The 26,223-nt window shown below is 45.1% G+C and overlaps 2 protein-coding genes across 4 annotated transcripts in view; one reads left to right on the plus strand and one right to left on the minus strand.

Annotated features, from left to right (window-relative positions):
• Nucleotides 1–6,214, minus strand: part of CLIP4 (CAP-Gly domain containing linker protein family member 4) — a 31,524-nt gene extending 25,310 nt beyond the window's left edge. The window contains exons 1-5 of one of the 3 annotated variants that reach the window (XM_064415128.1): nt 6,106–6,194; nt 4,800–4,836; nt 4,613–4,677; nt 2,598–2,657; nt 1,871–2,017 (exon numbers count right to left, since the gene is read on the minus strand). In XM_064415128.1, coding sequence (XP_064271198.1) covers nt 1,871–2,003 — 133 coding nt within the window. In that variant the 5' untranslated portion in view covers nt 2,004–2,017; nt 2,598–2,657; nt 4,613–4,677; nt 4,800–4,836; nt 6,106–6,194. Of the gene's footprint in view, nt 1–1,870; nt 2,018–2,597; nt 2,658–4,605; nt 4,678–4,799; nt 4,837–6,105 lie in introns of all 3 variants that reach the window. The other 2 variants (XM_064415126.1, XM_064415127.1) reach the window with 2 other exon arrangements.
• Nucleotides 6,215–15,274: 9,060 nt separating this feature from the next.
• On the plus strand, nt 15,275–23,929 carry PCARE (photoreceptor cilium actin regulator). Its single transcript, XM_064415865.1, has 2 exons — nt 15,275–18,999; nt 23,117–23,929. Exons 1-2 carry the CDS (start codon nt 15,275–15,277, stop codon nt 23,244–23,246), a joined length of 3,855 nt encoding a protein of 1,284 aa, XP_064271935.1. The 3' UTR covers nt 23,247–23,929.
• Nucleotides 23,930–26,223: the final 2,294 nt, after the last annotated feature.

Here is a 26,223-nt window from a genome sequence, read left to right on the forward strand (position 1 = left end):
CCACGCCTGGGTGAATCATCCCAACCTTTCCCCAAAAACAGCATACCTGACTTCTAGATTGGATTAACAGATAAGAACACATACAGAGTTCTCTTCCTGGCTGTTTAGAGTTCCTCAAACTCCATCGCCTTGACTCAATAAGAATGGAAAAGGAGGACAACTTTCACTAATATTTACCATTAATTTTTATTTTCACCTACCATATAAAAAAACCCCAAACCATTTATCTCCCAGCACTACAAGTGTGCTTCTTCCCTACATCCAATGCATCAACACACATCTACTCATTTATCCACTAATATTTACCTTCCACATAAAACATAGCTGAAAGCTATGAAGTAAACAGACAACTAGGCAACAAGATTAATGATCCTACACAATATTCACTAGTTCTTAGCCTACCAGGAAGATTTCTAGCCACAAATCTGATCAAAATTATCTATCAGAAATCAACTCTTACAGTCAGCATGGTAGGGTAAAAATCTGAGACTGTATCAAGGATTAATAACAACTACCCTAAGTGCTTAGCAGGTGATCAGCTGCAGTCTTTGCAAACAAAGCAATGCTACAGAAAAATCTGTTAAAGCAATGAATCCCATGAAAGGATGGCAGTGGCATCTAGATACCTTAAAATATTACTTTCTCCTTGGCATCTAGATACCTTAAAATATTACTTTCTCCTCCTCTATCTTTCCCAAGTACTGATCACAGTGCCCAACTGTATTAAGGAAAAATAAATGCACTGAATGTAAAGACTGAGAATCTCTCTCTGCCATGGTTTAACCTCCTTTACCCAGATTCAGCAATGTTACACAGGTGACAGCAACCTCCTAGAAAAGGATTTTTATTTCATGAGTAGGCAGAAACCAGGTAGAACACATAGCAGTGAAATCATAGGGTTATTAGAAGATACCCAACAAAAAATGTTTAAAGAAGGCAAATGGAAACTTTATTTAAGGGATAAGAAAGTAGAATGGAATAAATCATGGCAGTACTTAGAGCAGAGGAGGAAGATAAGTGATGAGAACAGGGCTAAACCATGTAAAGACACATGTTCAGGTACTGAAATACATCATATGGAACACTTACATTCCCAACCTGAGCTAACTTATAAACTGGGTCTCGAGAATGCGGAGTCTGTCAAAGACAGAACATTAGATGTGTTTATTCTTCCTGAATACAGCTGATTGCTCTAATCAATGCATGGGAAACACAGAGGTGGAAGGAGTGATTTTTGAAGTACATAGATGCTATTATTATCTTCTGCAACATGCAAAGGCATTATAATTGCAGCTATCAGTAAAGTTCCTCACCTACAGTGACATTTTAACACATTATATGCTGTCAGAAATTTTATTATAATTTATACATGTGAAGACAGTCACTGAAGACAAACACTATTTTGACAGCTGATCACTGATACTCGGTATAATTTTCTACCACTCACTTTACAGTCCTTACCACGACAAAAACTTACACTTCCAACAGAAATATCCTCTTCTAGTACATCATTTACATACTAAAGCACAAGAAAAAATGTAAGGCTAGAGGTTTCAAATGTGGTGTAGATTAACTTTCCTTACTTACTCCAATTTTACATCTTATCACAATATCCAGTTCTACACTGAGATGTGAAAGAAGTACAAACATGACCACACATGCACAGAACTGTACAAAGGAAAAGATATAATTTATAGTGTATGCAATAAGAAAAATGGGAAAAGCACGGGTCTTCATCTTTCCTTTAAGATAAGAAGAAGAAAACTTTTTCTGGAAAGAAATAATTAAGAGTTGACAGGTTTTCTTAAAATTTATCATTCAAATTTGTTCTCTGCTAATCACAAATTCATTTTCTGTTTAAAGTACATACCACAGTCTGAAGGCATTGGTGCTGCAGCAACAGAAAAAGTAACAGATGTTTCAGAATTTGGGAATAAGAATCGTTCTCTTTCAATGAGGGAATCTCCTTCAAAGGAAGGTTCTGGGAGATCTTCTATGGTCATCTTCCAGAAAGCCACTTTAGGAGGAAAAATAAAAATCCATAAATACCCTCATTGGAAATACTTTGGAGTGGTTCTATCATAGTAAGATATTAACATGCAATGAAACTAAAATCTTAAATTTGCAAACTATTACTGCCATTACATTCTTACAAACTAATATATGAACAAGGTTCACAGAGTCTGGTGTCAAAGTTAGCCAACTTCTAGTTTTGACTTCCACCACTAAACTTGCACATAACTAATGGAAAACATCACATTTCTCCCCAGTTTCCCACTTGAGCAGTAAAGAAAATATTAATGCTCTATTAGCAAACACACACTGAGGATAAATGGATTAGTGTGTTTCACAGCTTTATGAAAAGGTGAAGCATCAATACCTGCCCTCATACTCTGCATGCACATTCCCTCCCTTCACCATGAGCAAGAACATGCTGCCAGCTACTGCTGCCTCCTCTTTTTAAATTCTCAGCTCTTTCATCTTCCCACACACAGCTGCAGACAATTCATCAGCGAGTGATTCACTCCTGGACTCACAGTTCCACAGCAGCTCCTTTCCCAGCTCTTCTCCTGGCTGGTTTAAAATAGCACACTTACCACAGTGCTGGACCTTCACCCTGTGCTGCTTCCAGTCACCTTCCCAGGCCTCCCAGCAATCTAGGAGAGAGAATCAAGACTAAAAGGTTGTAGAGTTATAGTGACAAAACCTAACAACCAGCCCAAGTTACATCCCAGTTATGGTTCCCAGGTTGAGATCTGAGGAAAGCTGCCTACCACTTGTAAGTCAGTTTATCGGGCAAATTCATTAACAAATAACAAAAAAAAATCATTATTCTTAATAGACACAGACATGATTGCACCATCAGAGGCTACATCTCACAGCTGAAAAATTTAAATTTTGCATCTTGAATGATCATTATTAAACACTTGGGGTAAAAGCAACATTTCTATAAACAACCTACATTTTTATTCTAGAGATTGCTATACAGTGCTCTTTTCTCAGGAATTTGTTTAGCCAGCCTGCTTGACAGAAAGAAGCCGTGGAGCTTGAAGCAATGGTTGTTTTTATTACATTTAATTTATGCCCAAGTAAATATTAAAAACTAAAAGAATAGTTATTTTGGTTTTTGTATCTAACACACAACAAGATATATGAGTAGATTTAGTCTGATATTTTCCCAAATAAATGTGTCAGACTGCTTGGGACCTCACAATCGTTATGCTAATATAAAAGGCATTTTAGCATTAGTAGACACTAATCTTGAGGTAAATAAATTAAAGCCTCCTCTTCTTGCCCATCATACACAGTTCACCTTGTGCTCAAGTTGGGAATAAAGGTCCACATGAAAAATGCTCATTTTCCTCCCAACTACTTTATTTCCTTAGTCTTATACAGCTTACAAATTCATGTTCTGGCATGAAGATCAAGGAGGAGGCCACTGGAAGGACAGGACTATTTTTTCCCACAGCATTATCAAATTGCATTGGCTTACGTGTTCTTTTATTCAACAAGGCCAAAAATATCTCTAATTATTTCAATTAATATTTTCTTACAGTCAGGAAAAGTTAAGAGTTTACATTTCAATGGCTTAATAGCCATCATAAAGATGACAGCTTTCTTGTGTGAGGGACTATAAAGTTCCTTAAGCTGCAAGCACCTAATTAAATTGCTTTTGAAGGGCAACAGTGAAATAAATCTGCTACAACCTGATATTTCTTCAGAGGCTACAACAAAACAAAACAAAGCTTTGTAAGACACATGAATCCACAAGTTTCTCACAGGCAGCACCTCAGAGTTCTCACAAAATGCACAAAGGAACAAGTAATATGCATGAGTATAAAGGACATATTAGCTGAGCCTCTCAAGCTGGAAAAGGGCACAAAAGAAATTAAAAGCTTTTTGAACAGCCCTACACTGAGGGAACAAAAGGAGCACAGTGAAAAGCAGCCAGACCTGACTGAGCAGATGGTAACAGGAAAAGGTGAGATTTTCTGAAGTAGGACAACCTAAGTTATTGGGACTTGAGATCAACGTAGACATTTCAAAATTAATATATGAAAAAGTGTTTATGGCACTCAGGAAAGCAGACCAGACAGAACACAACCTGTGCAAGTAGCCAGGGCATCTTCTGTTCTGCAGGGCCAGAGACAAGAACACCATCTGTGTGCTGCCAAAGCACAGCAGGCAGGCAAGCAACCCGTGCTGTCAGGTAGGCAGCACCAAATCCCAAGGGCTACAATGCAGATGCTGACCCAGCTCCATGAAGAATGAACTCACATGTCAGCACCTCCAGTGGAAGTGTGCACACCCTCACACTGTGGGGTTTTCACCTGGCTTGGGAATGGGGCACGTGTCACCCCCAGCACTGAACCACACGATGGGAAGAGGACACGTTCTGCACCCACAACCACCTCCAGGGGCTGCCAGCCCAGCTGTGAGAGCTTCCCAGGCAGCCAACCCCACACACACAGCTGGAAAGGCAAGGGAAAAGGCCAAAAACTAACTCAAAGGAAGTGAAAAGGCATCCCCACACCATCCTCATAATGAGTTCTGTTGTGAGCAAAGCCAAAACTGGCTGAGGTATTAACAATACCCAGAACATACTTCCCACCAAGATTCAGCTGGAAAGTCCTGGTGCAGTGGAATGGGAGGCCTTCCAAAAGAGCAGTGACTTTCCTGTATTAGTAAGAGAGTTTAGAGCAGAAACTATTAGAGAAATTACATTAAAGAGAGAATTTTTCCATTCACAGCATTGCCAAACTACCACGGAGCACAGTTCAGCACAGCATCATACTTACTATCTGCCAGCCATGCGTTCTTCCAACTGAATTATATCTGAAATTGAAAAAGCAGAACTATCAAGGAAAGATCTTCAAAGAGTCATCGGATGCACACACCCTTTTGTTGACAAAACTGAACAGCAACAACAGGTTTCTTGATATCCACACTTTACACAGGAATGCATGGTAGCTCTGCAGATTGATATAAAAAAGTTCCATAATAGAGAATCCAACTTTTTCATGTACTCTAGTTTGTAATTTGTGTTAAAGCACGAAGCTTTCCAGCAAGTGCTGTAATAACTTGCAAATGCTAAAGCACTTCAAGCTATAACATACAGTTGTTCTGGGCTTTGATAGCTGAACCTGTCACAAATGTGATGCTATTTTTGACAACAACTATGTAAAATAGATTCCTTATCATGTACTCAGATGGGGTCAAGAAAAATTAAGTTCAGAGAACAAGTTTCTTGCAGATACACCACCTGCCCACTTCAGAACATTTACAGCACAGGTGGCAGGCATGCTATACATATGCAGGTAAACCCAAGATGTGGGTGGTGTGCAGGGCCCTTTTGCAACATGGCAGTGTTTCCACAGATTCACTGAATTGTCAGGGTTGGAAGGGACCTCTGGAAACCATCCAGTCCCACCCCTGCCAGGGCAGGGTCACCTGGAGCAGTGACACAGGAGCGTGTCCAGGTGGGGTCTGGATGTCTCCAGGGAGGGAGACTCCACAGCCTCCCTGGGCAGCTGTGCCAGGGCTCTGCCACCCTCAGTGCAAAGAAATCCCTCCTCATGCTGAGGTGGAACTTCTTGTGTTTCAGTTTACAGACACTGCTCCTCGTCCTGCCACTGGGCACACTGAAAAGAGCCTGGCACCATCCCCTGGCACCTGCCTGCGAGGTATTTATATGCACTAATGGGATCCCGTCTGTCCGCTGCCCTCCGGACTGCACAGGCCCGGCTCCCGCAGTCTCTCCCCAGGAGAGATGCTCCGGAGCCGCAGCCCCGCGGAAAGCCGGGAGCGCAGGGAGAGCTCGGCTCCGCACGCTGCAGCTCCCGGGACACCTGCCCGGCGCTCTGCCCGGCGGTACCAGAGCGCAGCCCGGAGCCGGGGCTCCCGGGCCGCCGCGGGGACACGGCCCGGGCCGTGCGCCGCAGCCGGGCGGGGGGAGCCAGGCCGGCCGCGGCCCGCCCGCTGCGGCGGCCCCCGCTCCGCCACCCCGCCCCCCACTACGCGCCGAGGGAGGATGGGAAGCACCGGGAGAGCGCTCGGGAAGCACCGGGAGAGCACCGGGAAGCGCCAGCCCCGGCCCAGCCCTACCTGCTCGCGGCCGAGCGCAGCGCGCCGCCCGGGCCCGCCCGCAGCCCGGCGAGCACAGCGAGGAGCAGGCCCCGCCCACCGCCGGCGGGCCACGCCCCTTCCCGCCCCTCCGGCCAATGGGCGAACAGCGCGCCCCGCAGACCACGCCCCCCGGGGCCGGGAACGCGCGGCGGGATGGATGCGGGGATGGATGCGGGGATGGATGCGGGTGTGGATGCGGGGATGGATGCGGGATGGATGCGGGGATGGATGCGGGGATGGATGCGGAGATGGATGCGGGGATGGATGCGGGGATGGATGCGGGGATGGATGCGGGATGGATGCGGGATGGATGCGGGGATGGATGCGGGGGTGGATGCGGGATGGATGCGGGGATGGATGCGGGGATGGATGCGGGGGTGGATGCGGGATGGATGCGGGGGTGGATGCGGGGGTGGATGCGGGATGGATGCGGGGATGGATGCGGGATGGATGCGGGGATGGATGCGGGATGGATGCGGGGATGGATGCGGGTGTGGATGCGGGGATGGATGCGGGATGGATGCGGGGATGGATGCGGGATGGATGCGGGATGGATGCGGGGATGGATGCGGAGATGGATGCGGGGATGGATGCGGGATGGATGCGGGGATGGATGCGGGATGGATGCGGGGATGGATGCGGGGATGGATGCGGGGATGGATGCGGGATGGATGCGGGATGGATGCGGGGATGGATGCGGGGGTGGATGCGGGATGGATGCGGGGATGGATGCGGGGATGGATGCGGGGATGGATGCGGGATGGATGCGGGGGTGGATGCGGGGGTGGATGCGGGATGGATGCGGGGATGGATGCGGGATGGATGCGGGGGTGGATGCAGGGATGGATGCGGGGATGGATGCGGGGATGGATGCGGGATGGATGCGGGGATGGATGCGGGGATGGATGCGGGGATGGATGCGGGGATGGATGCGGGATGGATGCGGGGATGGATGCGGGGGTGGATGCGGGATGGATGCGGGGATGGATGCGGGATGGATGCGGGGGTGGATGCGGGGGTGGATGCGGGATGGATGCGGGGGTGGATGCGGGATGGATGCGGGGGTGGATGCGGGATGGATGCGGGGATGGATGCGGGGGTGGATGCGGGGGTGGATGCGGGGATGGATGCGGGGGTGGATGCGGGATGGATGCGGGGATGGATGCGGGATGGATGCGGGATGGATGCGGGGATGGATGCGGGGATGGATGCGGGGATGGATGCGGGATGGATGCGGGGATGGATGCGGGGATGGATGCGGGGATGGATGCGGGGGTGGATGCGGGATGGATGCGGGGGTGGATGCGGGGGTGGATGCGGGATGGATGCGGGGATGGATGCGGGATGGATGCGGGATGGATGCGGGGATGGATGCGGGGATGGATGCGGGGATGGATGCGGGGATGGATGCGGGGATGGATGCGGGATGGATGCGGGGATGGATGCGGGTGTGGATGCGGGATGGATGCGGGGATGGATGCGGGATGGATGCGGGTGTGGATGCGGGGATGGATGCGGGGATGGATGCGGGGATGGATGCGGGGATGGATGCGGGGATGGATGCGGGATGGATGCGGGATGGATGCGGAGATGGATGCGGGGATGGATGCGGGATGGATGCGGGGATGGATGCGGGGATGGATGCGGGTGTGGATGCGGGGATGGATGCGGGGATGGATGCGGGGATGGATGCGGGATGGATGCGGGGATGGATGCGGGATGGATGCGGGGATGGATGCGGGATGGATGCGGGATGGATGCGGGATGGATGCGGGGATGGATGCGGGATGGATGCGGGATGGATGCGGGGATGGATGCGGGTGTGGATGCAGGGATGGATGCGGGTGTGGATGCAGGGATGGATGCGGGGATGGATGCGGGGGTGGATTTGGGAGTGGATTCAGGGGTACATGCAGGGATGGATGCGAGGATAGACGCGGGTGTGGATTTGGGAGTGGATTCAGGGATGAATGCGGATGTGGATGCGGATATGGATGCAGGGATGGATTCAGGGGTACATGCAGGGATGGATGCGGAGATGGATGCGGGGATGGGGCCGGCGGCAGGAACCGGGCCGGCACGGGCTGGAGGCCACGCGGCACCACTGGCACATCTCAGGAGTCGGGATTCCCTGGTTGTCTCAGTAGCCAGGTGGAGGAACTCCCAAGGAGGATTTTCAAAGGGTGCTCGTCCCATGCTGTAAAATCTAATGAGGATCTAAATCCAAAAAGATTGGCTCTATCCGGTTTGCCTACGGCGGCAAACCCAACATCGTACCTGAGCCCCTGGAGGGAATTTGAAGTGAAGGGAATTTGAAGTGGATAAAACCTCAGCCAAGCCCTGCTATATTTTTGTGCTCTGCGTGGGTCACTGTTAAATAAACAAACTGATGTTTACAATCAGGTTTTTGGTGTTGTCTTTCCAGTGATGATATTAAAAGGGGTGGGGGCAGGACAAATAATAGGAGTGGCAAGTGTAAATTTCCTCAAGTGAAGCGCTGGAAAGGCCAAGAGTTGCAAATTCTTTCAGGTCTCAGAGACTCCAAAACTGAAAGAAGGAGAGCACTGAATTGCAGTTGTGAGAGTAAACGTGATACCAGGTGGCTACAAAAGAGCTAGGAGATTCCTCCACTTCTTAGAACATTCCATACCTTGGAAAAGACAAAGAGAAAATGTTCCAGGAAAATGCAGGCATGCTACTTTCACCTCATGGCTGCTTAGGTTCAAACTTTTTTATAAAGACAAGCATGTAAGCAAGATAGAATGTGAGCTTCATACTGGCAGTCAATGTTTGCCTTTTTTGAGATGCTTGGTGCTCTGGGCAAAGGAAATGTTCTACTGCTGATCCTGAATAACAGACTTCAGTGAAGAGCCTGGAATGGAAATTATTAGTTCTGGAGAAGGCTGGAATTTAGGAGAGTTTGAACAAAGGTAAAGCACGTGCACAGGGGGAAACAGAGTCAAGTAGTATTAAATGCAAAGTACTGTGAAAAACTCCAATCACTTGTTTTTAAAATGTTAAAAGTTTAATGGTAATAAAATGGTTATAAAAATAGCAATATAATTAGAGTAATAAAAATTTGGACAATTTGGATTAGGACAATATGAGACAATAAGAAAAAAGAGTTACGGACAGGACAGTCCGGGTACCTCTTTCTGGGCAAAATAAGCCCAAAAAAGGACTCATGTTAACAGAGGATTAACCCTTAAAAGCAATAGCCTGTTGCATATTCATACACCTCATACATGATGTATAAATTCTCTTCAAACAAAGGATTCTCTCTGGTCAGCTTCTTCCTCTGAATCCTGAAGGCGTCTTCAGGGCTGAGCAAGGTGGGAAAAAGTTAGTTTCTTCTGATAATGGAGCAATAAATTCTCTGAAAGGTTTAGGTGTCCTGTGGCTGCTATCTCAGTCATCTCTTTAAGTATCTTACACAGCATAGTTTCTATTTTAACATTATGTTATAACCTAAAACTATATTTAACACACTACTTAAGAAAATTAATACAGCATAACTTTCCAACATAACACCTATAATATTCATTTTAATATTTACAAAAAGCCAATCATAAAATACGCATTTTTCACAGTACTGAGCTGAGGGAGTGATGATGACATCCTGGGATGTTATCCTTGTAACTAATCTTTGTATCATGTTTTCCTTTAGTGTCTTTTTTGGGGGAAAAAAAAAAACAGCAAGCCAATAAGATTTTTTAAAAAAAATTGAAATAATTGCTGTCAGAAAGGAATGAGCTGATACAAGATTGAGAGATGGGATCGTTGTATAGAAGTAACTGAGGAACCAAATGATGCAAGGGATATCATTGTCAATACGAAACAATGGCACAAAAATCAAACACTTATCTTGGGATGTGTAACTGGAGAGTTGTGGCAGGGAAGTGTTCCTGCCAGCAGGTCTGGCCATCTCCCTGAGGAGTCACATATTGCTGTGAGCACCCTTCTTCAGCGAGCAGCAGCTAATCCAGCCTGCCTAGAGAGGGTTTGTCAGCACAGCCAAGGAAAAGAACAGTCTGTTTGGGGAGGTCACCAGAGCACAGCTTGTTTGATGCAGCAGAATGAAAGCTGAGACAGAGGATGTAGTTGCCATCTGCCATAAACCACGGAAAATGGGGTGTGAATTCAAGGGTGGTGTTGAACATGAGGACAAAACTGTGTGTGATTATTTTTGATGCTAGAAAATGAAAGCGAGGACCTAACAAAGAGTCACAGGTTCTAGAAGAGCCTTTTGATCAGGCCAGCAATGGCAGTACCCCGAAATCTCAGCTCAAAGTGAGTCCTGAGAGCTGCAGCTGCAGAGGAGACTGGATGTCACTGCCTGACAACACCCCTGCCTGCCTGGACTTCCACCTCTGGGCCCTGCAATGGAAGCTTTAAAAGAATATGTATTTAAACCACTTTCTGTACCTTAGCACATTGTCTTTTTCAGCCACTCCTATAAGCCAGGATATGAATGAAAATAAGAAGCCTGTTGAGCCTATCCTGTCTGACTCATTTGGTGCTGCCATGGGCACCTGGACAGCTCAAAACAATGGACTGCACCAGCTCCCACCACCTTGGGAGGAAGGTGGGGAAACAATGCTTGTGAGCAACAAGCCTGTTTCAACTGAAACATTATTTCATTTCTTGCCTTCTTTGGGCAGAAATAGATCATTGCTAACCAGTTCACCTCCACAGACTGATGTATCAGAGGAAAGCAGTCATTAAAATGGCTTAGGAATGCATTGCAGCTTCAAGTGGAGCCACTCTGGAGCCAGGCTTAGGGCAGCAGGAAGGTTCTGGAAGTGAGTGTGCACACACACACTGTGGTTAGAGACACTCTCTAAGAGAAAGCCAGGGGGAATCTTGCGTTTACCTCAGTTTACAGGGAAAGCCTGAGATGCTCTGGGTAAGGAAACCCACTGGGAGCTGGATAAGGCTAAATAGCTGCACTCTTTTCTGTAGCATCTTGGGATATTTTTCAGGAACACAAATTCCTGGACCTCACTTCTAGATCCAAAATCAATACTACCACATTCCATTAGGAAGTGCAGCATGCCCTTGCCAGCCAGTTAAATTGCCAGTCCCTCACCTGAAAGGAGCTCGCTTGCCTTGAAATTGCTCCACAACCACAAACCTGCTTTCACTCATGAGAACTAATGTAACTGTTGCCAAGGCCAGTGGAACCCTATCCTTTTAATTTGCTAGATTTGCATAACTCTGGAAATCTGTGCTTAAAACTTCATGGTGTTTCACACAGTTCTTTGTCCTCTCATCTTTTGGCTGTCACTGTCTCACCCTCTGAAACCAGCAGTGAATGCATTGGTTGGGGCAGATAGCAAGCACCTAAAATATTGATGGAATGCCTAGCAAAGAGAAACTCTGCCTAACTGACCAGATCACACTTTCCAAAAATAACAGACTAATGTAAATATATCTCACAAAACTACTGCTGACACTAGTCATACAATTCTTCTTGACCCCTTTGGGCCACCTGAGTGTGCTGGCAAACCCCCCAAAATGACTGTGTTTAGTTTTCTACTTACATTTCATCCTACATTAATTCCTTTATAAAGTAATTTTTCTGGAGAGGGAAGCCATTTTCCTAGCTGTTTTCAAGAAAAATTTTTACTTGTTCTTCTGCTATTTAAAAAATCCAGATGTTTTTGCAAAACAGGTTTTTGAAAGCATTGGGGTCACATTTATACCCTCATGCAATCAGGCTGTACCACTTTACTTAGAAGTTAGGATTTTTTTTAAAAAAGCCAATTCTGAGCAGTGTATCACTGGCCCAGAATCAAGATGAATTTTGTCTTTCATTTGCATCATCACCACTAGTAAAAGCTCTGTATAGACTCGCTGGTTCTATTCAATTCTTTGCAAATACATTTCCTTCAAACCATGGTGCTCCTATTCTTTACCATTGTCAACAGGTTTCCACAGGGGAAGCAAAATGAAGCTTCCTATGTATCTCTGCAAGTGATTACAGAAAGGAGAGAACCTACTCTATATCCCAAACTAGTGTCAGCTCTGCAGGAGAAGCTGAAATAAGAAGAGACTATTTCTTATTTACTTGTGCCATCTAGGCCAACAATATGAACAGCTCCCTGGTTATATTCAACTTGCTCACACAAAAGAAGAAAAAGGGCATTTCTTTGAGAGTAAAATAGCTCTTTAAAATTGTTGTTATCACCCAAGTTCTCCCTCATTCCTCGGTGAGCTCTTTTCCACAAATACAAACCTTAGATTTCTAAGACTTGGCATAATCATTTATGTGCATTACCTATTTTAGTCTCTTTTTTGTTGTATGATCATGAGATAAAATATTTTCCTTATAATTTTTTGTGAGGTAAAGCATTGGGATTTTTCTGAAGTGCTTCAGAAGTATAAAGAAATATATGCCTTCTTGGTAATAAGAGTATCGATAAGAAAAATGCAGCTACATAAGTGTTTGGAACCAGGCACATCAAAGATCTCACAGAAGCTAATAAATCTGGTGCAACATTAAATAGTAATATTGCATATACATGCAGATAGCAATGAAAGCCAGGATAAAACAGATTCCTTGTTAAAACACATTTTTCTATGAGCTTTAGTAATAAATAATAAAATGTGTATTGGTTTACTATTAATATTTAAAATAATAAATTACTGCATAATTCATAATAATAAACAAGGATTTTGCACTTTTTAACCATACATTTATTTCCTGTAAAATGTTAATGAATGGTGTGAAAATAAGTAGAACAAAAATTCAAACAAAAGTAATATGAGTGATCAAAGGCAAAGGGAAGGAAAAGGACTGCCTGGATACTACCACCAACTCACAAAAAGTTAATTGTCAAAATTCCCAGTGTGAGCAATGGAGCTGTTGGACCTGCTTTGTGAAAAAGACACCAGAGATTTCAAAGCACAAATATTAAGCAGCTACATAGAGATGTCTCTCAAGTCACACTGGGAGCAGCAGAGGGGCATCAAGGCTATTTGCCTGTTCTCCTGAGTTTTCCTCGGCTAACTGTGGAGGGCTACGGCATCCTGGATGAGGCAGCTGCCTAAATCTGCTCCACTTCCCCACTTTGAACACATTAGATACATGCCCAAAAGGGAATACAGGAAGTGTTGGGATGGCTCTGCAGAATTCACATTGTGGTGAGACGCAGAAGCAGCCAGAGCCTGAGCTGAATGAATGACTGGCCAGAAGCAGAGCCAGGAGGTCATTCCCTGATGCTTCCCAGAAAAGCCTTGTGGGAAATGGCTGTGTCATCATGTACATTCAGTGCAATGTATGCGTTCCTGAAAAATTACTTTGGAGAAAGCACATAGAGTTTTAGAAATCTTCCTGGAAATCACTGTAGTGCCTTCTTCCCTGTAAAACAAGGTAATTTTGCTGCCTCTGCTGAAAAGACAAAAAATATTTTAACAACAGGGCTACAGAGAAAAACAACTTCCCTTGCAGACTGCAGTCCAGCCCCGGGGAATCAATCATGTAAGCAGTTACTTAAAGTCTGGGAATGTTTCATGGGCTGGGCAGCATGTAAAGATTTGTGGGAGCTGGGCAAGATACACATGATCATGCAGGTGGAAATTGCTAGAGAGAAGCTGTAGACTTCTAGTCAGCGTTTGAGTTGGCCACTGGTGTCTGTAACCCCTGCAACACCCAGGAAGGGCCACCTTCAGGACAAAAGCTGTGTCTGGAAATTAAAAACCAAATCCATTTCAGCCAGTCTGAATAGTGAAGAGGAAGATTGGGGGTGGTTGCTTCCACATCCCACCCTTCACAAATAAATACTTGGAAAATACAAGTATCTTCTGAATCATCCAATTCCTGCTTTGGCTTCCCTAGTTTCTCTTTCAGAGTAGTATTATACCATCCTGACCTTAGAAGTGATTCAAACCACAGGTTTTTATTCCCCTTCCCTTCCCTTCCCTTCCCTTCCCTTCCCTTCCCTTCCCTTCCCTTCCCTTCCCTTCCCTTCCCTTCCCTTCCCCTTTTTTTTTTTTCAGATTTGGGTCTATATTTTTTTTAATTCCTTAGTTTTTTTCTTTCTTAAGAGTCCTAGCCCATAAAGCCTTGCATTTAAGAGAACTAAGCCCTGGCAAATGAAGAAGAAATAAAGGTAAGCAAGTCACTCTTGGGAGTTCAAATTTTATCCCAAGACCCTCAGACAAAGGAAAAAATGAATTTTCATTTGGTTTTTAATTTTAATTTGAAAATAAACAGTTTGGATCCACTAGATTTAGATGCTGTCTTAACAAGATATGCAAAACTTATTTTACTGAATTACTTAATTCAAATACTGTTGTTGTGCAGTTAGGATTTTCAGGCTGGGAAACTATCTAGAAAGGAAAAAAAATTCAAGCATGATCATCTGAGAGGGAGGAAAAAATTGCAAAATCTTATTTGGAAGTCTTAGAAGGAAAAAGTAAACAGCTTGTCACTTGCAAGTAGGGGGAAATTTTGAAGACTCAATGCAGAAGTCTTAACAGGCATTTCTGACCCATTTGATTTCCTGTCTTTACTCTCCAGCAGGTACATCTGTGGTCAAGGTCACCCTTCTGTTAGTTAAGGAGTATCTAATGATGCTTACGTGCCATGTTCAGATAGCTTCCCTTCAAAAAGGCTTCAAAATACAGCCTCTTCCCTTGGACCTCTGCATTCAACTGTATGTTATGTTTTTGCAACAAGGGAAAAAAGCAGGGACAGGTACCAATTCCTTCTGTCCCCCAAAACACAGAAAAAAAACCCCCTGCCTTTATAAATACAACACCGGTGCTGACTGGCTAGAGCCTGCTTACCCTAATGAGCTTAAAATCTTATTTGCAGAGGACATCTGTCAGGGCAGAAGTGAGGTACGCAAGCGCTCTTAATCCATTAGCTCTAAATCCAGCCAAGCTCTCACACTCCTTTTCTTGAATCAAAGAAGAAAACCCAAGTGGGGACGTACAATGGAACAGGGCACAACTTCAACAGCAGATCCTATGCAATAAGCACATGGGATTTTAAGGTGAACAACAAAGGAAACTGGCAACAAAACTGGGACCACGATGGAAAACTCCTGAGACACAGACCAGTTTGCAGCTCAGGATGACACAGTGAGTTTGATTTTTCGTGTGTTCTGGATTTTTGATCAAAAATAAAGACGAGGAAAAGATGGGCTGCACACCTTCTCGCAGTGAGATTGATAGTACTGCTGCAAGAAGTGCTCTTAAGGCTCTGAATAAACCCAAAAGTGTTTTGCCGATTGATTCGAGAGATCTAGGAATCCCTCTGCTGGTTAAAGGTTCATCTTCCTACAATATTGATGAGTATGGGATTCAGAGGAAGGACTACCTGGAAGAAGAGGAGGAGGATAGACTGTCAGAGCTGGACAAAAATGATAATGTGCAGTTATCTTCCAAGGTTCATTCAGATTCCCAGATTTCAAGGGAAGACAAGAAAATTGAGAGGACAGCCACAGATGCTGAAGTTGTTATGTCTGAACTGATTGAGTCTCAAAAGCGCATCACTGAGTCCATAGAGATCAGAAAGCAAACCTCCTGCGAATCAGAGGCATCGGCTTTCCTCTGGGATGACAAGAATGAAGCCAACGCAAAGAAAATCCCAAAGAAAGGAAAGAAGAAAAAAACCCATAAGCTGGCAAAGCAGGGTCAATCCAACAAGAGTAAAGAAAAGTCCATTCTGGCCCCGTGTGAGACAGAGAAGAAGGTAGACTTCCCAGAGCTGCTGGTCAAGGCTCACCAGAGTGCATATGCCTACTTACACCCCAACCTGTCCAAGTATGAAACCATTCTGCACATGGCCAACCAGGCCACCCAAACCCAGCTGTTCCTGCAGCAGATGATCAGCTTCCTTGTGCTTCGCTTTGATGAAATCAACCAGCTCTTGGAAGAAATTGCCAGCGATGGGGAGAATCTTCTCAAAGATGTAGGTGGGAATCTGGCGTGGCCGGCAGAAAAGAATGATTTGAAGGAGCACCCTGATCTTCTGCAGCAGCTACTGCAGTACACGGTGAACAAAATGCAGCTGGTGAGTGGGATGCTGGCCTCCCTCACATCCAATGCCCTGCAGGAGACATGCAGCTACCTGCAGTCTGCTGCAAGCAACTTGGAGGGCAAACTGAAAGCAAAGCAAAGCTTTGATGAGCACCTGCTACGGACAATAAAGCTGCTGGAAGCCTCAACGATGGGATCCTCTCGGTCCCATGGTGATGACAGGACTCTTTGTTCTGAGGACAGTGGCATTGGTGTGGACAGCGAATCCCTCAAAGAGTTCAGTGGTCTCAGCCAGCATGGAGCACAGCCTGGTGACTCCTGTGCACACGGACATCCATCCCGAAAGCATCCCGGAACTGCGGAGCGTGTGAGCGTGGGCACAGCTGCATCCCATGGCTGTGCTCTTGGAAGGCATCTCAAAGACGTGTTTCATTCATCTGTGCAAAGTAGGGAACCGACTTCTTGTCAGGGTGGAGTAGCAGAAGGCACTTCTACTGTGCCCCAATATGCAAGCTTCAGCAACAGCCGTTCCTACAACTCCTTGCAGTCTGATTCTACTCAGGAAGGTGAACATTCCAAAATCTGTGAATCAACAGATTTTCTTTCAGATGAGGATGAGGATGATGATGATGATGATGATGAAGAAGAGAGCACACTGGGGGAGGATGATGACAACACAAGTTTATCAGAAATGGGGAAGGATGCTCTGCCAAGGTCCCTGTCTTCACCTGCACTCACTGATAACATTCAAAGGCAATCCATCAAAAGGACAGAGAATGTAGATACAGAAGAAATAATTTTGAAGATGAAAGATGCCATCAGTGAAAAAATCAAGTTCGTCCCAGCTAAATCCAGGCGTAAAGAGTGGCTAGAGGATGAGAGCGGAAGAGCAGTCCTGGCAAAGAGGCCCAGTACAGCAACAGGCAGACAGAGAAGGTCTGGGAAACAACGACGGTCCAGGTCAGAGGAGTCCCTCAGAAGCCAGGCAGAGGACCCGACTCTCCTAGAGCTTCAGAGGACTCAAAAAGAGCTCAGCAAAAGGCTGGAAATGTTGTATGGAAAGGATATAGCTAACAACCTGGAGCTCTGGAAATCAAGAACAGCACCTTATTTGCAGGATGATCAAACTACATCTAGGTCCTCCCGCAAGCTGAAGGCAGGCCTCTCAAAAAATTTCAGCATCCTGCCTAACCAGGATAAAGTCCCTTTGTTCACATCTGATCAAAATCCTGTCCTTCTGAATGAAAAGAGAGTCAGGAAGCCTGCAAGAGCTACTGTGCCTACCCAGGAGACATCAGGAGGCAAAGAAAATGAGCCTCCTGGAGCACAAATGTTGAGTGGCAGCAGCTGTACCCCCCGGCAGTCTGTCAAAAAACTGATTGAAACTTTCAGTCCTACTGATGATCTTGCAAAAGCCAAACCTCTAAGATCCTTAGGACCAATAAAGTGCATCAGAAAATTTGGACTTCCAGTCATCCCACCCACCACTCCCTTCCAGAGAGGCCTGGCACCTTTAAATCTTAAACATCGTATTTCACCAGTAGAAGACACAAACACCAATGATGTTTCTTCTAGCTTTCCAAATGCCTTTCTTCCTGCACCACCTACAGAATTAAGCAAGAAGGACACAAAGGAAGAGACCGATGAAGACATTGAGAACCTGCCACCGCCACCACCTGAAATGTTGATGGACACTTCTTCTGAAAATTTATCTGAGTCTGAAGAAGCTGCAAGAACAGAAGGAAACTCTTCGGAAGATGCCAAAAAGACCACCAAACCAGAACTGCATGCTCCTAAGAGATCACAAGTTTCCCCAAAAATGAAAGCCTCCCTTCAGTCTATTGACTTGCTGCCAAGCAAAAATATCAGCGGCCCCAGTGCTGTGGCCAATAAAGGTCTGAGGAGCACCAGGTCAGGGGATGAGAAACTGCACAGGTACTCTCTGGAGCTGAACCCTACCAACGTGCGCATCCCCAGCCAGGAGGAGATATTAGAAACCCAGAGGAAAGAGGCTGCGGATTTATACAAGCAAACCCATAAAATTATTCCTCTTCAGAACCCCAGTGGGGTTTCAAGCCCGCACAGCAGCAGCTCAGAGAGCAAGGGGCCCAACCCACCTGTGCCTCCGGTGCCGCGCCAGAAGCACGGCTCTCCCGATGCGCTCCGGAGCAGCGAGAAGGGCTCACTGTTCACCAGGAGGGTCTCCCCAACCAGAACTGCTCCTTCTTCACCAACTGAGAAACGGCTTTTCAGCCCCCCAGCGCACCACAGACATTCTCTGCAGGCTTTCAGCAGCACGCAACCAAGCTCCCCCACCATGCAGAGGAAACCCAGTCCCCCCTCCAGCCCCAGGATGCCCAGCCCACCTTTGCAGAAGAAGCTGCCCTCTCCACCACCGCAGCGAAAACCTCTCAGCCCCCCTGTGGGGCACAGGCAAAGCTCACCAACAGCACAGCGCCTGGCAGGCTCCCCTACTCCATTCCCCAGCACCCCCTCCCCACCAGCCTCCCCATCTCGCTCCTCCAAGGGGCCAAGAGCTGGGCTGGACACTGGGGACGAGCACCAGCTCTCCTCCTCCAAGAGGGGCAGCAATGTCCGCTCCATATTTTGCCCGGCCACCTCTTCCTTATTCGAAGCCAGGCCTCCAGTGGCACCCAGCAAGTGCACTGCCGAGGTGAACAGCCAGCCTGAAGCTGCAGCACACTCCCAGAAGAGCAGCCTGCTGTTCCAGCAGCCCGGTGATCGGGCCAGGAAGCTGTCCCTGAGCACCAGCAATCCTCAGCCCTTTGTGAGGAGAAGTTTCTCTGACCGCCGCCCAGGGGTCCAGCCTCATCTCCCAGCTCCTCTAACAGCTGGCAGCGAACCTGCACTTCACCAGGCAAGGTAAGGAACTTCATGCCAGAAAAGCAGACCTATAGCACCGTGTTGGCTTTCTAAACTTCTGATGGGAATTTAAAGTTGTTAAGAGGTTTCTCAGAAAGGTGTCCTGCTCACCTGCAGAAAAGATGGCTGGGCAAAGACAGCCCTGTGCGATCACTGTCAGTCCCTTCCAACTGAAATAATCTGTTCTATTTTCTTGCCTCAGATTTCAGTAGGCTACCAGTCTGAATGAAGGGAAAAGCTAGCTTAGAATGGCTTGCTCAAGACTTACCCTTGCACATAAGCTGTGACAAGCACCCCAGGGAAAATTCAGTGTTGGTTTCATGACACAGAACTCCCCTTATTTCTGTGGGGGCTACGGGCATCCACATTCAATTCCTAAAAAACTCTGAAGTAGCCCTCAGGTTATAAACATAAATATTTATGAGAAGATATGCGTGAGCCAAGAGGAGGCGTGCTGTTTTATCATCAGCTTCTAATCTAGTATAAACTGAAAGCTTTGGGAGAATGTTTCAATTCAGCTGGCAAGGATAAGAGCCAGATAATACATAGGCAAGGATCTGTGTGGACAAAATGATAGGCTGGAATTTTGAGCTTCTTGTGCACACTTTCAGACCTAGGTGCTGATGTCAAGTCTGCTGGGTCCACAGCCGAAGCCCAGGTTTCAGAAGCATCCCTGGGCTACTGGAGATTCATTGCTCTGAAAAAGAAATCTAAACATCAACACATGCTAGTTCCATGTTTGCAAAAAAGTGGTGGCCTCTTATTAAAAAAATGGGCTTAGCTTTAAATTTTGTCTATCACCTAAGGAAGAAAAAAATCATAAAACCATTACGGTAATTTGGGAATACTGAAAGATGTGTAACAGCCTGGAAGTACAGTGTTATTATTCTAATTTCTTAACATCTTAGGATGTGTAAGTCAATTAAGCTTTAAGCTTCTCTGGTAACCTTTCCACACATGAGCAGTATTTTTGCTCTTGCCCCAGAAGAGCTGCAGTCACATGACTCATTCCCTTGAGGAGGGATGGGGATTGCAAGATCAACCCCAACAGGATGAAATTGCACTTGTAGGTGCACGAGCACTCAGGGCACTGTGAGCACAGGGACAGTCACGGGCACTGAAGACAGATTTCCAGGCATTCCCACCCCAAAGACAGAATAAGGACTGAGTATCCCATGCTGGCAGTAGAGAAATGTGCTGAACAAAACATGTAAAAAACACTGGGAAATGCAAACCATTTTGCATTTCCAGTTCTAATATTGCATTGTAGTCTGACATTTTAATATGTCCTAAAATTCCTGTGCAGTGTTGTTGGGTTCTCTGTTATTTCTATGTACTGTGTGAAGTCAGCTTTGTCTACTCCAGTGCCATCCAGCAGAAATAAATGTTTTCAAAAGAGTTGTTATATAAAACCCTGCAAGACAAAAGCCCAGGCAGTTTTATGGATGCATTTTATTTCTTTATTATAAATTGCTAGCTAATTTATACTTCAATGGGGTGTATTATCTTTCTATCACAGTCTGTCAGACTATAGTGAGTAATATAAAACAAGTCACTGTAAATAAAATCATCCCTTTCATGAAAAAAGGCATATATCCTAGTGTTATGATCTACAAGTATTTTGGAAGAACTAAATATATCCTAGGTCAAATTCAGCTTATCATTAATCCCAATGAACACCGACAGTAGTACTAGTAAGTTATGCCAAATTTATATCAACAGAAGCAAAAGGGAAATTTAGACCATTAATCACCACACACACTGATTTAAGATGCAATGCACAACTGTGTGTTTTCTTACACCCAAAATAAGCTGCCTGGAGTAAATTTTATGGACCTTGCATTGAATGACCTAAAATGAACACCACAGCCAATGGGCTGAGAAGGAACATTTTAGGAATGAACATAGGGAAAAAGCTCTGAGAGGTCTCCTGCTCAGGACTGGGGTGGATGCCACAGCAGTGAGCACCACATCACCCTGTGCAGATGCTGAGCCCTGCTCTTTTAGCAGGTGCCTTAATAGACAAAGCACCACACTCTGATCCATCTTTCTCCTCCTAAGTGCATTAAACAGCCAGAACTTTCTTTGCTTTGTAATTCATCCAGCTGACAGAGGTAAATCTCAAAATGTCTAAACCTAAACCTAAACCTTCTCATTCCAGCAATGTTTACATCTGGTCTCAAATTCACAAGCTATCACCCCACAGCTGTCAGTCTCCTTTCCTTCATTCCTGCCCTTGCCTTACCTCTTCTTTCCAAATGTAACAATGCCTTTTTTTGATCTGTGTGGTGTTTTTCTTTGTTATTTTTCTGCATTATTAGCAGGTTCATTAGTAGAAGGGAGAGGACACAGAGTCAAGCCTGAGATACTATCAATCTTTCATAGGAAAAACATTCTGAAGACCAGTGAGTTATCCAGTTTCTCCCATGCTCACAAACTCAGGGATATAAGAGATATATCACCCCACTTTTCCCGTACCAAATTAACACATCCTTTTGATGAGAAGTAGGTTGCCAAAGATAATCTGGCAGAACTTGTGCAAGCAAAAAGAGGCAGCTGAGTTGCCTCTCCCACAAACCCCCTTTTAGCAGAAACACACCAAAAAAAGGGAAATTTCCATCTTATTTTGCAAGCTGGCATTGATGGGCATTAAATGTCAGCATTGTGCACAGATTTGTGTGTCTCCTGCACACTCATTGCTCTCCTAGGAGGCAAAACCCACTTTTTGCAAGTCTTCTGCCCATTCCGTGTTATAAGGAATATCAAAATTTAAAACATTAGTAGCCCTAACTAGGGTTGGAGCTGGAGCTTTTTTTTAATCTTAGATCTTACCTGACAAGAACTTTAGTTCTCAAGTCAGTTCAGCTGGTTGCCATTTGACCAGCCTGTGGCTGGATAGACTGAGATAACATGGCTGGTTTCTAAGCTTGGTCATTTGACAGCACATCAGAAATTATTGGCACCTCAGTAGGGCACAACACGTACAATTTCTCTCCTCACAGAAATTCTGTTAATCTGTAGCACAGCTTCTCTATATGCACCTTAACAAAATAGTATTTCATCGAGACTGCTCCTCTCCCAAGTGGTAGAGCAGACAGAGAAGATAAAATGCCATTGTTTTCAACATACTGTTCAGTGGGAGCTTGGGAATGGACTGGGTTGACTGAATCAGGATCAAAGCAAGTAGCCTAAATGAGCCCTTCTGCAACTGGGGGATATTTGAATCTGGATTAGTTTAATGACTGGACTTGTATCACAAATCCCTTCACTTAGCAGTTCAAATCATTAAAGTCCTAGCAGTTAAAGAGTAGGAACATAACAGCTTGTCTGTAGTTGAAAGCTCATTCAGTTTAGCAGTTTATATACTTAAAATACAGTCATGATTCTCAGATAGCTCTGAAATATTTCCCCATGTTGGGTTTAAACCACATGAATGAGCTGCAGCAACACAGAGCACACTTCACACACTGCAGCAGGAAGGCACAGGGCGTGAGGTACCCATGGCTAGATCCATGCTATGATCAGTCTTGATGCATAAAGTCCCTGTACCCCTAGGGAGTGCCAGAGCAACCCCAAGAACGTCATTTACACTTTCTGTGTCACTCTGTCAGCAGAGTGAGAGTAGCACATTTATAAGAGCAGAATTCACCTCCCACAGTCATGCTGGAAAATTACTGCACACATATACAAATCAGTATACACTGCACACTGTACACTGTTTTCAGTGTTCAGAAATCACTGTAACCAGGCCAGGGAGATGCACATCAGAGGTAAGACCTTTCCTTTCCTTCTGCAGTCTGAAACAAGACTTTTCACTCAAATCTGCCTTTATCTGCAGGGAAACCCAGCCTCACACTGATCCCCTGTTAAACATACAAAATGTTTTCTTCCCAAGAGAGGTCTGGGAGGGAAGAGCACAGTGCATTTGGCAGGACAAGAGTAAAATCTGGATGATGCACATCAGGAGGGCGTGTTCAGGAGGAGATGGGGAATGGCAGGGTGTGGGGAGTGACAGGGTGTCGTGCAGCATTTGTGCTCCGTGGGTTTACATGCTCTAATCAGGGCTGTTTTAAAAAGTCGTGATTCATTAGCCTCCTAAGCATCTTTCCTTCTGCAGCTTGGAGAAGAGCCCTAGGAAAGCAGGTGACTCTTGGAACAGCTCTGGCGCTCCTGAAAGCAGAGAGACCAACAGATCCTCTGCCCACCCGGAGCTCTACGTGGTGGGCCAGGGGCTGCAGAGGGACTGACAGCAGGAGCAGCCCCAAGGCAGAGACAGGAGCAAGCCCAGAGACCCCAGAGGGAGGAAACTGCCTCAGCCAAGCCTCCAGAACACGGCTACATCTTCAACTGCAAGGAAACTATGATGGCATTGCATCAAAACCCCCAAACTGGGCTCAACAATCTAACAAAATACCAGCTGGCTGCTTCTCCTTTCATGCCATGGTTTTGCTCAGAGATCCACATGGAGCAAAATAAACACTTGGTAACTGGGTGAGTCTGAGGCAAATTTGGACCTATAGCCAAATTCTTTTTTCCCCAGTTTAGACAAAATATTTTAAAAAGCTAACACAAATCATCATTATTCAGCATGTTATTTATTCAGTAGGCATCACAGTCTGTGTAAAAAGGGCTGTAGAGACTTTTCCAGGAGGGAAGTGAAACCCTGAACCAATTGAGTGTTACTGCAATTAAACATCCAGGCCTTCAGCAAAGCCACATTTTTACCCTAGGTGTTTATATCTACATGCAGAAAGAGAATAATGTCATATACAACTTAAAACAAAGCAACCCATTTTGAAGGGAAAAAAATTAGGGATCTTACTCTCTCAAAAAAGCCTTTGATCTTCTAAATCACTTTTGATTACCAGATAATCTTATCACCTCTAGTTTCCAGGGTACAAGGCTTAATCCTGATTAGAGTAGTTTTGCAATCGCCTGATCAAACAACATTATAAATCACAAAGCATCTAAGGACACATTTGGAGGTTTTGTTTGGGCTTCTTTTTCTTTTTCTCTTTTTTTTTTTCTTTATCTTTTTTGTAAAAGAAAAAAATGCCACCATAGAGAATCCCATTCTCCCTGAAAAAGGTTAATATTTAATAATTTAATATTTAATATATTTTTCTGATTTACGCAGTTTGAGGATATTTATTTTAATTTCACTGGATGGTTTAGACAGATTCTTGTTAATAAAAACACAAGTTATTTACAGTCAATTCATCCTAAGATTTTACAGCATTCACTGAAATACAGTCTCAAAAATTACTGGATCTTCCTCACTTAACTAATATGTCATCATGGTTAAGATGCAGCTTTTAATTAATGTGGTTTTAGTTTCATTTGACATGTTTTCATCTACAACTTTAGTACAGAATAAGACCCATTTAAAAAAAAAGCCATTTGTATCATACTTTGTTAGGAATAGTTTAAATTTTTTCCTACAGTTTTCATCAAGGTGGTGTCTGGGAACTTCACCTTCACACAGCATTTTTACTCTTCCTGCCCACCTTCATGGTGGAGGGATGGAGTTTCACCTTCTCCAGTACAAGGGTTACTCTCTGGATACTGAACTCCTGAGTTTTAGTCCCGTGCCTTAGCCACAAGCATCTCTCACCAAGTACAGTGCCATTTTGCACCACAGACACAAGGAAACCTTAATTATTATGTTTAAAGTGGGGGTTTGGATATAGAGAAGCAACTCACAGTGAATAGATGCTTTGGATGCTCAGGGGTTTGTGAGCTTAAAGAGGCCAAGCAGCCATACCCATGCAGATGTCACCAGTCCACTGTGAAATCCATCCTCCAGGCAGAGGCACCATTCCCTGTGAAGCTGGAAATCACCAGGGAGATACTGCAAAGCTCAGCAGCAGCGTAAGCTCTGCAAGTCAGTCCTCCCCCTCATCAGAAATGCAGTTTTCTCCCTCCTGGGCAGGAATACAAACGCATTTTGGCATGCATTTTGGGTTGGTTTGCTCTGCTGGCAGTGACCCCCCAGAAGAGAAGCAAACCAGGAACACGACAGCAGGAGACTGGCACTTTGTGTGCCTGAATGCAGCTTTGCAGAGGAAAACAGAGCAGAGTGGGAGGACAGCTTCTCCTCAGCTACTGCAATCAGTTCATCTCTTTATGGCTTCATGCTGAAACTTCCTAGCACCCCTGATGGGGAATAGGAGAAAATATTTCCTTACATCCCTCAAGAAACAGATTCTGCTACAGCAGCACGTGGGGCAGCACTTCACTGCAGCAGACAAGCTGGAAACCTCCTCCCACATGTGCTCTCTGGACTTGGAGTCAGCCAAAGCATCTTTGCCCAAAACCAGGCTCCCTTGAAGGTGTGCACGTGAGCTGCCATCCTGGACTTCATCCCTCCCAGCTCTGACTGAGGCTGTGGTTGGCAGGAGGCTCTTTGCAAACACAATCCCACCTGAAGACTGTAGCTGCTGAAGGATTCTCATGCTGCCCAAAGGATGCTGCAGCAAACTGCTCACTGTATGCAAGACGCAGCTTCTGGGGGAGTGATCTGCAAGTTTGTAATGTGAACTCATGGTTACATGTAGTTAAGAGGTTTTCTTTAGTCCAGTAATGTAAAAAATGTAACTCTTGTAAAAAATGTGTTTACCTTTGATTTGTATTGCAAGCATGAAATTGAGAGTAACTCTAGTATGCAGGAAATGATAGTTTGCTTCTCCACTTTTTTTAAAAAAAAAATAATTTTTTATCAGGTTTTTGGTCAACAGTTCAATTTTTTCACAAATGCAACATTTCTGGAATACAGTTGTTTTATATGACCAGGCTCAAATTAAACATTTATTTTTTACTGATGTAAATAAAACAGAGGTTTTATATACAAGGTATGAGTTTGATCTCCCATATTCTGTATGCAACCAGTTTCAATCTTAGCCCAATATTATATTATTGATGCATTCCTTAGTGCCCTGAACTATAAAAAGTCCATTTATTTTCTCTTCCCCCATCCCAGAACATCTTTGTCTTGTTTTGTGTTTTGCTGGTACATCAATTAACTTAGATTGCATTTCCATTCAAACAATACGTCTTTTTTTAGGCTACAAGATCCAGCCTGGGCGCTGACAGACCAGAGCATAGGTCAGTTGTGCTTCCACCCCTCCCCTGCCCTGATTTAAGCCTGAGCTACCTGACAGTCTTGTACTCAGCTCAGTGGAGCTGCTGTGTACAACCTCAGCCAAGTCAGGGGGCAGTGGGTTG

This window comes from Passer domesticus, chromosome 3 (genome assembly GCF_036417665.1).
Source record: "Passer domesticus isolate bPasDom1 chromosome 3, bPasDom1.hap1, whole genome shotgun sequence".
NCBI classification, from domain to species: Eukaryota; Metazoa; Chordata; class Aves; order Passeriformes; family Passeridae; genus Passer; species Passer domesticus.

What these genes read in the sequence shown, in the direction of transcription:
- PCARE (XM_064415865.1), top strand. Translation starts at nt 15,275, where the DNA reads ATGGGCTGCACACCTTCTCGCAGTGAGATTGATAGTACTGCTGCAAGA. An exon ending in CCTGCACTTCACCAGGCAAG is followed by an intron (nt 19,000 to 23,116) that starts GTAAGGAACTTC and finishes TTCCTTCTGCAG; the next exon opens with CTTGGAGAAGAGCCCTAGGA.